Source organism: Meleagris gallopavo, chromosome 11 (assembly GCF_000146605.3).
Source record: "Meleagris gallopavo isolate NT-WF06-2002-E0010 breed Aviagen turkey brand Nicholas breeding stock chromosome 11, Turkey_5.1, whole genome shotgun sequence".
Lineage (NCBI taxonomy): Eukaryota > Metazoa > Chordata > Aves > Galliformes > Phasianidae > Meleagris > Meleagris gallopavo.
In genome coordinates this window covers 9,347,334-9,360,644 of record NC_015021.2, presented here as the reverse complement: position 1 = coordinate 9,360,644, position 13,311 = coordinate 9,347,334, and the positions used below count along the sequence as shown (strand labels likewise).

Genomic DNA, 13,311 nt, shown 5'->3' with positions numbered 1-13,311 from the left:
CGGCTCTTCGACGACCTCCCGCCGGCCGGCAGCGCCGACACAGGTAAAGCCCCGCTGTGCCCCGCTTCGTTCCGCGTCGGCGTGCCTCCAGGCTGCGGAGACCTCCGAGCGGAGGTTGAAATGCGGCCGCCTTTGGTTGCGTAACTCGTGCCCGTTCTGAGGGGCGTGCGGAGCTTTGTTCCCCTACCACGACGAAGGTGCTCGCTTTTTGCCTTTCTGTTGTGCTCCAGGAAAAGGAAGCTCTTTGCTCTTCGATGATCTCCCACCGGCCAGCAGCAGTGATGCAGGTAAGCGGCTCCGTTGGCTCTGCTGGCCTTGCCTTTCCAGCCTCTTCAGAACCGATCTGTTGGTAGGCAGGGCTCTGCGTGCAGCCGGATGGTTGCCACCTCCTGGGAGGAGGCCGTATTGTATGGGAATGGGAAAAGGTTCTGATGCCACAGTAGCTATTTTTAATGGACAGCTTTAGTTTAGTTTGTGACCTGTGTTCTGAGGTCCATAATGAATACACTTTGCTTCTTCACAGTAACGATGTGTGCTTCCTCATGTTCACTAACAAATGTTAATGAAAACCAAACAAGGCTCTGATCTGGAATGTTAACTGTCTGAACATTCAACTGCAATAAAGGCCAGGAGCTAGGAAATGATTTGTGGCCTGGGAAGAATCAGACGCCCTGTAGCCGTACCTGGCTGTGCTGTGGCTGAGGGAGGGCTGTAGGATTCGAGGTGACCACATCTGTGTGTGCTGGGTTAGATAATGATGTCGGCTGCCTGTCACTTAATGCTGTGTGAGCATGAGAGTGCTTCAGTGCAGGAGGACTTACTGCGGAAGTCCTGCAAATAAAACCAAGCTGGAAGTCCTCAGCTGCCTGTTTTTATTCTCTTTCAGCCTCCAGCACTCCTGAGCAGGTCTCAGCAGGGAGCCATGCAAAAGGGGAGAAGAGGAAGTCCTTGGAGGAGGAAGAGAAGAATGGCAGGGAAGAACTTGTGGAAAAGAAAGTTTGTAAAGGTTTTCAGACAGTTTGAAAACAAATGTACTCAATTTATACTTTTGACATTTTGCTGAGGACGTCCAGACTAAAGCTGAGCCTTGGTTCTTCAGTCTGTTGGCATTTGCAACCTCTTGTGGGGAGCAGACTGTATGGAAGGAGCCCCTCAAACTCTCTGGCACTCTGCCTCCCTCACATGGGCCTCCTTACCAGTCTGCTGAAGTGGCAGGAGCTGGGCAGTGTGAGTGCCTTGGCATCTGCAGAGTAAGGGGTTGTGCTGCCAGCAGGGGAATTGGGTGTGAAGCCTCTGGAAGGCTTGACCTGCACCAGTTTCTTTTGCCAGATCCACAAATCTCTCTTGAGTGGCTGCTGAGAAAGCCAGAGAGAGAGAGAGAGAGAGAGAGGCTTATTTGTGTTGACATATAATACATTTGACTTCAGTGCAAGTTCCCATGTGTTATGTTCAGGTTTGGGAAACCAGATGTGTTCAGTGAAAAGGAAATTACATATTCTGGAAACAGCGGAGTTTGCTTTCCTGCTCTCACCCATTCTTTAAAGCTACGCTTTGTTTAATCTTGTTTCAGTTGTGCCATTCATTCTCACCTCACCTTCTGATAAGGGCCCTCTGTGATGCCCAGAATTACTGTTTGTGGACAGCTGTCCCCCAAAACAGTGCAGGGTGCTTTTGTAGCTGCTGGCCTCATGTTACAAAATACACTATGCTCAGCAGAAGGTGCCAAATAGGCTGTTGCAAAGCATGGGCCATACTTTGCTGCGTGTTTGTGAAAGTTGAAAAGTGACCATAGATGTGAGCTGAGGCAGTGAGGGAGTTTGATTGGCGTGTGTCTGTTTGTCTCCTTTAGGGTCAGTGGGCATTGTTGGATTGAAGGGCTACGTGGCAGAGAGGAAAGGTGAAAGAGAAGACATGCAGGATGCACACGTCATCTTAAATGATATCACTGAGGAGTGCCAGCCTCTGCCCTCCCAAGTGTAAGTGAGCCCTGACCACCAAAGCCAGGGGATAAAGCTGTGGATGGCAGCCAGGTGTGGAGGTGAAGAAGCTCCTGCTTGCCTCACCAAAGCCTGTGGTGTGTGATGGTTTTTGCTTTAAGCAGCTGCTGCTCTTGCTTACAGGCTGCTTCGTGATGTGTCTTTTGGGCTTGTTATTGGGAAATCTGGGCCTAACCCTGTTCCTGAGCATATCACAGAACTAGATTTTATATAAATACCTTCCAGTGGAACTCAGTGAATTTAGTCACTGACCTCACAAAACTGTGAGGGCCTGATAACTCTGGATATTGAGTTTCTATTACCCTCATTGAAGCAGGGATGTTTCGAGACACTGATTTTAATTAAAAGCAATCAGTCCTTGCCTTGGGGTTATTACAGAGTGTGAAATCCTTATCTGTGGCAACAGAGTGCTTGAAGAGGAGAGAACAAATGTTAGAACTCTCTCACCTGAAGAGCTTAATTATCTTGGGAAATAAAATATAAATGTGCATATATGTGTATGTTTATGTTTAAAGGAGTGCTCTCAAGTGTTGTCCTGATGCTGTGTTTAGCTCCTGAACTCATGTTCTGAGAGCTTTGTTTGATGAAGGATCCAAGCTTCCTGTCTGTAGCGCAGTTGCAGCAAACTTAGGCCATGCAAAGAAGCGTAGGATTGCTCAGACTGATGTTTGCGTAGTGCTGCAGAGTTGCAGCACCTGACAGGTGAAGTGTTTAGCTGCTTTTATGCCCAGTTGTAGTCTATAAACTACATTATACTTCTCACTTTCTGCAGAGAAGGCAGTTACAAGGAAGTGTTCAGTGCTTATGCATGTAAACCATGAAAATCCTTGACTGTGTGAGCTTTGGAACTTGTTACCTCTGCTTGTGCCTCAGAGTGCAGCATTTCTTACGCTGGCTGAGGAGGGGCAGGGTGTTGTGGAACAAATGTATTCAGTCCTGCCTTCTGGCTAACAGCCCTTCTTGTTCCCTCCCAGCACACGTGTCTCATACTTTGCTGTTTTTGATGGCCACGGGGGAGTACGAGCCTCAAAGTTTGCAGCACAGAATCTGCACCTCAACCTGATCAAGAAATTTCCAAAAGGTGAGAGAGAGGAGTGAGGGCCGTAGGACAATTGTCACCTTTTGTGCTGTGAAGTTGTGGCTGCTGCTTAAGGGAATGGATTTGTTGGTGTGTAGTTGTGCAGTTTCCATTCCTTATTCCAAATGGGCTTGTGTGCACAGAGACCATGCTGCCTCTTGGGGAAGGGAGTTGGAAGCCTTTTTTGGAATGAACGTGCAAGCAGCCAGTATTGAACTACTAACCAAGCCTGAGATGTTCTATTGCCAAGCTTGGCTTTATGAAAAAGGGAAAAGTAAAAAAATAACCTCACTGGAGGAGAGGGGGTTTGCCCTAAGTTCTATACACATGTTATCAGGCAGACTTTGGTAGTGTGAGCCTGGGATGTTTCTCAGCTGCTTTGTGCAGGATCTGCCCAATGTGCTGCCATCTGTTCTGCATGATGGGTTGGATATGTTTTAGCAGGAGCTTAGTTGCTGTTTTCTCTGGCAGGTGAGGTGGTCAGTGTGGAGAAAACCGTGAAGAGATGCCTTTTGGACACCTTCAAACATACAGATGAAGAGTTTTTAAAGCAGGCATCCAGTCAGTAAGTGTAAATGCTTCCTGTGAGGAAGCCTTGAGCTGTGTCTTGGTGAAATACCAAGTACAGCTGTGTGCCAGGCTGTGCCTGCCTGCTTGAGCTCAGTTACAGCATGTTCTAGTCTTACCCTGCAGCAAGCAGCCTGCCAGGACCTTTTGGGCTAAAATACCTGCTAATGGCAAAGAAAGGAGCCAAAACATAACCAAGAATCCACTCTGCACCTACCAGAGCATCCTGCTTGCCTTCTCTTTGAAGACTTAATGTGTTGCTGAAGTGATGCATCCCATACTGTGTGAGCTAGGATCTCTTGCTGGGTTTTTTTTTTTTTTTTTCCCCAGCTCTAATTTTTTAAACAAAACTGAAAAACACAGGTACTTTGTGGGCAAAATGCCAGCCTATCTCTCTGCTGGGTTTTGACTGTAAACGCTCTTGTCTTGTTCTGTCTCTGCTAGACTGAGACACCAGCTGTGGTTTATGAGTAAGTAGGGTACAGATTGGTAAGAAAATGATTGTATTTCAAACACAGCCCTTTACACTTCTTGTCTGTTTCTTAGTGACACTTCTGACACTGCTGGAGAGACTGCTCCATCTGAGATATCCTGCAAATTTTAAGTAAATTAAAAATTGGCTGTTTCTTAAGAGACAGTAGGAAGAAGTTTCCTTGATTCTGTTACAAAGCATCACTCCCAAAGCAGTCTGTTTGGTCAGAAACATGACAAAGCTACTGCAAAGAATTCCTATATAGCAACAGCTGTATTGATGGTGACATGCATATTTTCAGCTGCACCTTCAAAATCAGGAAAAAATGGCCAAAGTATGTCTAGAAATCAGTCTCTCAAACCTAATTTCAGTAAAGAATGGCGTTCAAGCTGGGCTTCATTATGGGAAAGACTCAAGTGGCAGCTGTAATCTAAGAACCACATCTCAGCTTACCTAGAGCTCCAGGGATGCAAGCTTAACTACAGCAAGTAAAATACCAGGAGTGTGACCAAGCAATTGGTGTTACTGGTGAGGTGAAGGTGAGGACTGAAGTGGACAGGAAGAGTATGGTCAGAAAAGGAAGGGAAAGAAAGGCAAAAGGATGGTAACTCAGTTCCAGCCCTGCTGATTCTGGTTTTTGTTTTTGGTTCTTTCGTTAGCTGTCTGCAGATGTAATTTACTGCGGGCTTGCTGGCTGCTGAATGTCACTGTATGAGAGTCCCCAGAGACACTGTCAGCAACTTCTCAACAGTTTTCCTCCTTGGTAATCTCACTGTTGTTTCCTCAGAAAGCCTGCGTGGAAGGATGGCTCCACAGCTACGTGTGTCCTGGCTGTTGACAATATTCTCTACATCGCCAACCTTGGCGACAGCCGGGTAAGCAGAACAGAGATGCCCACTGTTGGCGTCTTGGTTCCTCTGCAAGCTTGCTAGCTCTGCAGGGTGAGTTGTTTGTATTATTTGCAGGCAAGTGCTGTGGGGAAATACTGTAGTCTTTCTGTACTCCATGCCAGAGATCACAGTTACCTTTCAATGTTTAAGCTAGCTTTTCTTTTATATATTGTATTTATATAGAAAGACTCGAGTGCAAACTTACAGCTCTCTCAAGAAGCTCTTGCTACAGTTTTGGTGTTTACTCACGAGGTTCTTTTGTCAGCACAGGCTATTCTGTGTCGTTACAATGAAGAGAGCCAGAAGCATGCAGCCTTAAGCCTCAGCAAGGAGCACAACCCCACCCAATATGAGGAACGTATGCGGATACAGAAAGCGGGGGGAAATGTCAGGTAAGTCGTGAAGGTGGTAAGTGAGCAAACCTAAATGCTGGCTCAACTCTGGATGTAGAGTTTCTGGAGCTTTGCATGCCTGCTAGTGAGAGCCTAGAGGTAATTTCACTGCCTATGAATGATCCCTCAGATATCTGAGGAGTCAGTGGCCTTATTCAGTTGGCTGATGGGTGCTGGTTTCCCATGGACTTAAAATGGTGACAGCGTTGTGCTGCAAAGATAAGAACTTATCCGTGCCTGAAAGCCTGACAGCATAACATCAGCATAGACATGCTTAAACATGAGCTGTAGAATTTGACTTGACTGTTAAGCTGCACTTGCTGCACACTGTGGCACTGAGCAGAGTTCACTTACTACTTGCAGCACCGGCTCTCCCTCCTTACCTGGCACGAGGGAGAGTATTTGAGAGGGCACAGTGTCTGCCCTCATGGCTGTGCTTCTTGTTCCTCTAAGTGCTAGCAGCTGAACCAATGTGCAGGGCTAATTGTCCTGAATGGCAGAGCACAGGAGGGACTGCCTGTTGCTGTTCTGGTCTTCTGTTGAAACACAGTGCGCCAGATACCGTTCTTAAACAAGCCTGTAAATTTGGTCCTCTGCCTCCAGGAGTTGTGGCATAACTCTTGCTTCCCTGGCTTGCTAGGCTGAGCAGGACTTGATTTAGGGCGGAGAGAGAGAAAACAGCCTTGAATTCTCCTGACTTCATTTCTTCCTTCCCCTCTCCATTTGTTTGTGTGAAAGACTAGGAAGCATGCGGAATAGGATAAAGGCTTGAAAGACAAGATTTGCACTTACTGGAGAAATGAGTTTGGTTTTGTACGAGGCAGCTGAATGGCTAGTGGAGAAGAGCAAGACGTGTGTACGCAGAGGAGACTCGGCATTTTTTCTCCTTGTGCAGGGATGGAAGAGTGCTGGGAGTGCTGGAGGTTTCCCGCTCCATTGGGGACGGCCAGTACAAGCGCTGTGGTGTGATCTCCGTGCCAGATATCAAACGCTGCCAGCTCACACACAATGACAGGTAAATCGTGCCTGCTCACGAGGAGGCTGCTGTGTCCTGGCTCTCTGCTCAGCAGCAATGCAAGCTGCTGCCAGAGCTAAGGCACCCAGAATTAAAGGATGCTCTTGCTGCTGATGTCCCTCTGCTCCTGTTCCTTACCAGTGCAGTGGGGCAATGCTGCTGTCTCACTGCCAAGACACTGAAGGCTCCTGTTGGAGAAACCAGCCTCACTGTGGCGATAACACACACAGGCCTTTCCTTTCTTTGTGCTCTAAGCTTTGCACCTGTCTTCAAGCAGATGGTTAAGGCTTGAATCCTTGGATCCCCGTGCTGGCCAAGCGGTGTTCCTAGAAGCTGTGGTGCCCAAATACACCATTGCATTCAGCTCTGATTTTTGAAGATTTGAGATAATTTTCCAGCAAATGATTGATGATAAATTCCATTCAGGTCGGTACAGCCCTGAATGCTGTCAGAGGCAAGTTGGTGACCCCATGCTCCTGCTTCTGGTGGGATTAGAATTCCATAGCAAGCAATCTACTGAAATATTTTAAGAGACATTCTGAGCATCAGGTTCTGAAACTGCCTTCAAAGATGTGCACTGCTGTGGTGGAGGGGCTGTAGTTTTCTGTTTGGTGACTGTGTCTGGGGCTCCTGGTTAGTGCAAACTCCTGTGCAGGAGATGGAGTGTGCAGCAAGCTGTTTCTTTCTTCCCACTGGGAGCCGAGGGATAGATAGCTCGCCTCCCCTGGGGTTTTGCATCCCTTGTGTTTACACCAGGAGCAAAGCATTGTAAAGGGCTGCACTTAAAATATTAAGCTGTGTTGCTCTATTTCCTTGCACTTGGCTTCTTAGCAGGGCAAATGTGAATGAAAGGATCTGGGAGCTGTTCCTAGAGAAATGGTGCAGCTTCCCAGCAAGGCATGGGGACATATTATATGGCCTTGCTTAAGTGTGTGTGTCAATCAGCTTTCCAGGATGTCCTGATGCAGGTCTGACATGGCTCATCTAACTGTTAGCTTGTACTCTGAACTGCTTCAGCCCCCTGAGTGGTTGAAGCTGAGGAGCCTCCTGGTGCCTCTGCGGGGTCTTCAGATGAGCTTTTTTGCATTTTTGTGATTGAAACATGGATACTCATTTAAAGAAAAAAGAAAAAAAAAGTGCAGAGGGATTTGGCTTTAGCTGAGGAGTCAAAGCTTCGTTCTCATAACCTGTCTGACTTCCAGGTTCATCCTGATAGCATGTGACGGCCTCTTTAAAGTCTTTACTCCAGAAGAAGCTGTGAACTTCATTGTGTCCTGCCTGGAGGTAAGGAGAGGGCGTCTTGGGGGCTGGGTTTCTTATGCATTCATTTGTCAGTGCAGGAGCTGTGAAATCATATGTGACTTGCTCCCTCCAGACTAATTAGCTGAACAATGAGCAGGTGGTACAGAAATGTACTTCTGCCAGAGGCTGCTCTCTATTGCTGCTTGTCCTTATTTAGTTTGCTTCCCTGTGCTCAGAAATAACCACGTGCCTGCACTGCTGTGCTTTGCTGGGAGCGACCTGTGTTGTCTTTCTCTTATCCCAATAGGATAAGAACATCCAGAAGAGAGAAGGGAAGCAAGAAGCAGATGCCAGATACGAAGCTGCCTGTAACAGACTGGCCAACAAGGCAGTGCAGCGAGGGTCGGCGGACAACGTGACGGTCATGGTGGTCCGGATAGAGCACTGAGAGATGAGGAGCAGCAGCGAGGTTCCCATCTGATGTAAAGATGGGACAAGTCGGTGTGGGTGTGTGCGTGGAGGGGAGGGCCCTGCTGCATGCTCCTCAGTGTAAATAAAGGTTTTTTTCTAATAGTTTTAGTTCCCTTGGCTAGCAGTGTTTTCTAAGCAGTTACTACAGTGGATCAGCTTGTTGGGGGAGTTTTGTGTCCTGTTAACCCTCACCCCCTTGGATGTCCTGACAAACCAAATAAATCCATTTGGTAGAGGTGCTGGTGAAAGGAGGCATCTTTGTGCACAAACTGCCACCTGTTCAAATGCTGCAGCATTGATGTTTGTTTCCTCAAGCTTTATATGATGCCTAGGAGGAGCTCCAAGCAGCCGGGGCTCAGTGGGAGCTCTTCTTGGGCTGTGTTTGCTGCCTTCTGGTGCTGGGAAGGAAATCCTTTGGTTCTGGAGCGTGAAGTGTTCCAAAGGGCCCTGGGAGAGCAGCAGAGGTCGTGCTCCCAACCCTGTATGTGGCCCTGAGCAACACAGGGATCCCCCACCCCGACACACAGGCAGGCCACAGAGCTCCTTGTTGCACACATTTAATGAGTCAAACATCAGAATAGCACTATGGAACAACTTGATCAAACAATACCAGCATCCCAAGAGCAGAGTGCTGGAGGCTGTATTGAAAAAGTGTGAGAAAGTGTGGCTTCATGCTCTACCCGACCTGGGGCTGTGGGCATCAGAGCTAGGAAAGGCTGACAAAGTGCCAGCTGTGTCACCATTGTGGGACCATGTCCTTGGGGTGCTGGGTCGTGTGCATGCTGCATTGTTGTGCAAGGGGAAGCTGACACTGAGCAGCTTCAGCACTGGGGAGGTTTGCCCTGCTTATTCTGGCACTCTAGATCCCAGAGCCACAGGGAAAGGGGGCTGGTGGGAGAGCAAGCAGCTTTGAAATACCCCAAAAGCTTTGGGCTTTCAGAGGGTAAAAAAAGCATTCTTGTTTTTTTTTTTGTTTTTTTTTAAATTAAAAAAAAAGCTGAGGTGTTGGTGCCTGTGGTAGGATTAGGGAGATGGGGTGGCAGTGGGATGTGAGGTGAGAGGGAACCCAAGCAGCTCCCTGTCTGGCTGGGGTTGAGCCTGCCAGCACTGTCAGGCTCTGCTGTCACCCCTGGTCCCCTGGGAAAGCCTCAGTCCACTTGGAGGTGTCCATGAAGATGGAGGAGGAGCTGTGGAAGAGCCAGAGGCAAGGCAGCGATCCCTCCCGCACCCAGCGGTCCTTGGCACAGTCGTACACCTCCATCTCCACCCGGTAATCCCCATCCATGCCCTTCCAGTGGCCACCGGTGACGAAGAGCCGATCTCCAAGTGGCACCATCCCGCCGTTCTCATGCAGCGTGTGCAGGAGCTGCACCTGCACCAGGGGAAGGGCAAGTGTTGGGGTCCCACTGCCCATCATTTAGCAGCATCCATGCTTTGGGCTCACACAGTGCGCTGTGGGGATGGGGTGCTTGGGGGAACGTGCAAGGGTTTCATGCTGGTGGCACTGGGAAAGCGAGGGTGATCTCTGCTTAAAGTCATAACTGTGCAGATGCTGTGCTCCTGGAGCATGCGCTACCTTCTGCCAGATGTTGGCCTCTGGGTCGTAGACGTGGACCTTCTTGGTGTTGTCCCCGATGAGGTAGATGAGGCCGTGCAGCGTGGCGCAGCGCGGGGCCGAGAGGTACTTGGGGATGAATGGGGACGTGATCACGCTCCATGCATCTGCAAAGGGCAGCCGTCAGTGGGCGGGCAGGGAGCAGCCCCGGGTATTCAGGAAGGGTTAGAAGGAGATAGATTGGCACCCACGCTGCCCATCCGAGGCAGTGCCACAGCCCAGGGGTTTGCTATAGAGTGCCACTGGGGATGGCACTGGGGTTTGGTGGGCGCTCACCTCGCACAGGGTTGTAGCACTGCAGGGTGAGCGCGTTGTACTTGACGGCGCAGGAGCCCACCAGGTACAGCTTGCCCAGGCAGCCGGCGGCGGCGAAGTTGCTGACATATTTGAGGGCTGGGCTGATGGCTGCCCAGCTCTGGTTGTAGGGGTCGTAGCGCTCCACCTCCACCACCTCCACCATCGTCCCTGCAGGGCAGTCGCACGCTGCAGCCCTCAGTGTCGTGCCACAACCACCCACCTGCTCCCCAGCATCACCTTACCCCCAAGGACGTAGATCTCGCCGTTGAGGACGGCGCTGGTGTGGTTGGTCCGTGCTCGCAGCATGGAGGTGATGGCTGCCCAGACACCATCCTTGGGACAGAAGCGCCAGGCCTGCGTTGTTGACCACGTGTCATTACGGGACCCCCGCGAACCACCTACAGGAACAGGTCAGGACCCAAAGTCAGCTTCTGCTCAGATAGAGGTCCCCAGTCCCTGGGATGATGCTGACCCCCAGCCCGGCCCCTACCAGTGACGTAGACATCATTGTTCAGCGCCACCAGAGAGAAGCCCCACTTGTTGTAGTCAGGGAAGTCGGGCAGAGCCATCCACCTCCCTGCAAGGCAGCAGAGCCACGCTGTCACCCTGTGCGTGGGCTAGGGACATCCCACCTGCACCATCAGGGGTGGGGAAAGCAGCTCAAGGTGACACCTTTCCGCCAGCCCTATTTCATTCTTCCTTCACCTGGTGTCCCTACGGTGCCAGCTGGTTAGGGAGCTGCTTTTCTCCATCTCATCCCATGTGGGAAGAGCTGGGAGATGATGATCACACCGTGGTGGGCACTTACGTGTTTTGGGGTTGTAGAAGGCGAAGTTCCTGGGGGCTGCGGGCGTTTCCAGCCCCCCCTCCTCGTCCTCGCTCTCCTCCAGCACGCGCCCACCCACCACCACCAGCACCTCCTCCAGTTTCTGTGGTGGGGCTGCCTTTGGCGGTGTGGGAACAGTGCCAGTGGCACCGAGCATGGCACGGGAGCGGGCCACCAGGGCCTGGCTGGCAGCTGAGTCACGGACAAGGGGTTCGGCGGCGAGCAGGTTCTGCAGGTAGTGGTCGGGCAGCGAGACCAGGCGGGCGAGCTCCAGCAGCTCAGGCAGGAACTGGGCCCTCTGCCCCGGGTCGTAGCGCACCCAGCGCAGCACGGCTTCGGCCACGCTCTGCTCCTCCTGCACCTGCAGCTGCTCGTTGGAGAGGTAGACGGCCAACCTCTCCTTGGAGAGCTGGAGGAACTCCTCCTGCTGAGAAACAGCCTCAAAGTTCTCCTGCAAGAAGGACCAGGCCTTGGAGGACACCTCAGAGCAGCCGTGGCTCTCGCCAAACTCACAGATCCCCAGGCAGTTGGTGGCGTCCATCTGCTGCCGCAGGTAGCGGCTGCACACCTGCTGGATGGTGGGGAAGTGCAGCTGGCTGGAGGTGCGCATCAGCCCCTCCACGTTGCCCTGGTTGATGGTCACCTTCCCCGTGTAGGCGAAATCCAGCAGCGTCTCCAGCGCGCCGGGGTCCACCTCCTTCAGCTCCACACGTGCCGCGATGCTCTCGGCGAAGTCCCCGGAGAACATGGCGTGGAAGTAGTGGCTGCAGAGCGCCAGCACGCCGCGGTGGCAGGGGAACTCCCGTCCGCCCGCCAGCAGTGTCACGTCCGACAGCTTGGGGTGGGTGCGCAGCCGCTGCAGCCCCTCCAGCACGCCCTGCGCGTGCGACGGCAGGCAGAAGTCAAAGTCGTCCACGTTGCGCACCATGGTGCCGGGTTTGGTGGCTGGGGCGGCCGCAGGTTCCCTCTGCGGGAAGGAGCCCGGGCTGAGCGTGGCGAGGCTGTCCCTGCTGGGAGGTGGTAATGACGGGCCCTTCCTTGCATCGCCCGTGTGATGTACGGCACCAGCTGGGGCTGAGGAAGGGATTTCAAGATCCCCGCCACCCCCCTGCCCTCACTGTCCGGCGGCTGCGCCTTCCCCACCCTGAGCCGTAGGGCTGAGCTGCCCTCCTGGAGCTTCCACGTATTTCTGGGGGGGGTTGTGGTGATCCACGAGGTGGTTTTAGGACCGGGGTCACATTCAGCCCCCGAAACTTGGATCATTCACCCTGACACACCAAGGTGCTGCACGTGGAGGTGACCCCCCCCCTTGGCACAGCTCAGCCTGAGCATCCCATGTGGGGGGGTGTGGATGTGTGGGTTCCCACAGGGAAGAGTCAAACATCCCCCCACCCCCCCACACGTGGTGTTCAGCCCTCGGCCCTGCTGAGCCCCACTCCCGCCCCACTCCTACCTGGGCTGTACCCCGCTCAGAGCGCGCCGTGTCCCATGCAGCGGGGAGGGCAGTGGCGGGGCTCGGGAGGGACACGCGGGGTGGTGGCGGGGGCTGAGCTGGGGGGGTATTTTTAGCCGGGGCGGGGACAGTGCTCTTAAAGGCACCGCTGGAGCAGAGCTGCGAGCTGCCACCATGGGGCACCCAAGGGTGCAGAGGGGGAAATCACCCCCCCAGGTTACTGAGAGCACCGTGCTGCTGCGAGTGCCCAGGAGGGGCAAGAAAGACCCCTGTGCGGTTCAAGCACGTCGCTGCTACCCATTCCCCTGCCTGGGGCTGGCTGTTAAATATAGGCTCGTATCTCGGCCCCGAGGTGGAGCGCAGCGGGTGGCAGCAGACACAGCGCAGCCGGCACCGAGCAGCCGGGCCTCCACGGCGCCAGGACACTCAGCAGGGCGTCCTCCATCACTCCAAAATATCTCGAGGGTTTTTTTGAGACAAAACTGAAACGCTTTTATTGAGGCCCTTTGAGAAGCACAGAGGGCGTCCACGGGTGTCGTGAGGCATCACTCCTCGAAGCTGAAGATCTCGGCCTCCTTCTCCTTCCAGAAGGCGAAGCTGCGGTCGATGCACCTGCAGATCTCTTCCTGGCTGCTGCGGCCACAGCGGGATGCGCTCTGCGGGGGGCTGCCCCCCGCTCCCCTCACTCTCCAGGCCGAGCCCTTGGCGGTGCCGAAGAAGCGCTCCTTGATATCCTCGAAGCCGTCCCCCCAGCTCCGCCGGCCGGCTGCGATCTCGTCGGTGACGGCGCGGTGGAAGGCGCGCGCTGTGTCCCAGCCGTGCCGGCCCAAGTGGTCGAACACCTCGAAGCAGAGCAGGTGGCGGCCGCGGCGCTCCTCGGGGGGCAGCTCCCGCTCCAGGATGCGGAAGTAGCCCAGCATGAAGAGCTCCAGCGTCAGGCTGTCGTAGTCGGCCGGCGTCCCGTCCGCGCGTCGCACGAACTGCTCGGGGGACAGC

At 52.9% G+C, this 13,311-nt stretch overlaps 2 protein-coding genes across 3 annotated transcripts in view; one reads left to right on the top strand and one right to left on the bottom strand.

The window, feature by feature from the left end:
• The window catches only part of ILKAP (ILK associated serine/threonine phosphatase), an 8,707-nt gene extending 348 nt beyond the window's left edge, over positions 1-8,359 (top strand). The window contains exons 2-12 of the mRNA XM_010716691.1: positions 1-43; positions 231-287; positions 887-1,006; positions 1,850-1,976; positions 2,972-3,078; positions 3,547-3,640; positions 4,902-4,989; positions 5,275-5,396; positions 6,292-6,411; positions 7,614-7,695; positions 7,961-8,359. Of these exons, the coding sequence (XP_010714993.1) occupies positions 1-43; positions 231-287; positions 887-1,006; positions 1,850-1,976; positions 2,972-3,078; positions 3,547-3,640; positions 4,902-4,989; positions 5,275-5,396; positions 6,292-6,411; positions 7,614-7,695; positions 7,961-8,101 (1,101 nt within the window). The 3' untranslated portion in view covers positions 8,102-8,359. The remainder of the gene's footprint in view (positions 44-230; positions 288-886; positions 1,007-1,849; positions 1,977-2,971; positions 3,079-3,546; positions 3,641-4,901; positions 4,990-5,274; positions 5,397-6,291; positions 6,412-7,613; positions 7,696-7,960) is intronic.
• A 306-nt stretch (positions 8,360-8,665) lies between these two features.
• Positions 8,666-12,417, bottom strand: KLHL30 (kelch like family member 30). Of its 2 annotated transcripts, none has more exons than XM_010716521.3 (7): positions 12,316-12,417; positions 10,845-11,872; positions 10,527-10,613; positions 10,279-10,434; positions 10,016-10,204; positions 9,701-9,846; positions 8,666-9,496 (listed from the first exon to the last, which is right to left on the bottom strand). In XM_010716521.3, exons 2-7 carry the CDS (start codon positions 11,788-11,790, stop codon positions 9,248-9,250), a joined length of 1,773 nt encoding a protein of 590 aa, XP_010714823.1. In that variant the 5' UTR covers positions 11,791-11,872; positions 12,316-12,417; the 3' UTR covers positions 8,666-9,247. The 2 variants fall into 2 exon arrangements, with proteins under 2 accessions (XP_010714823.1, XP_010714824.1); XM_010716522.3 differs by having other exon boundaries at positions 10,845-11,829; positions 12,316-12,411.
• Between the last annotated feature and the right edge of the window lie 894 nt (positions 12,418-13,311).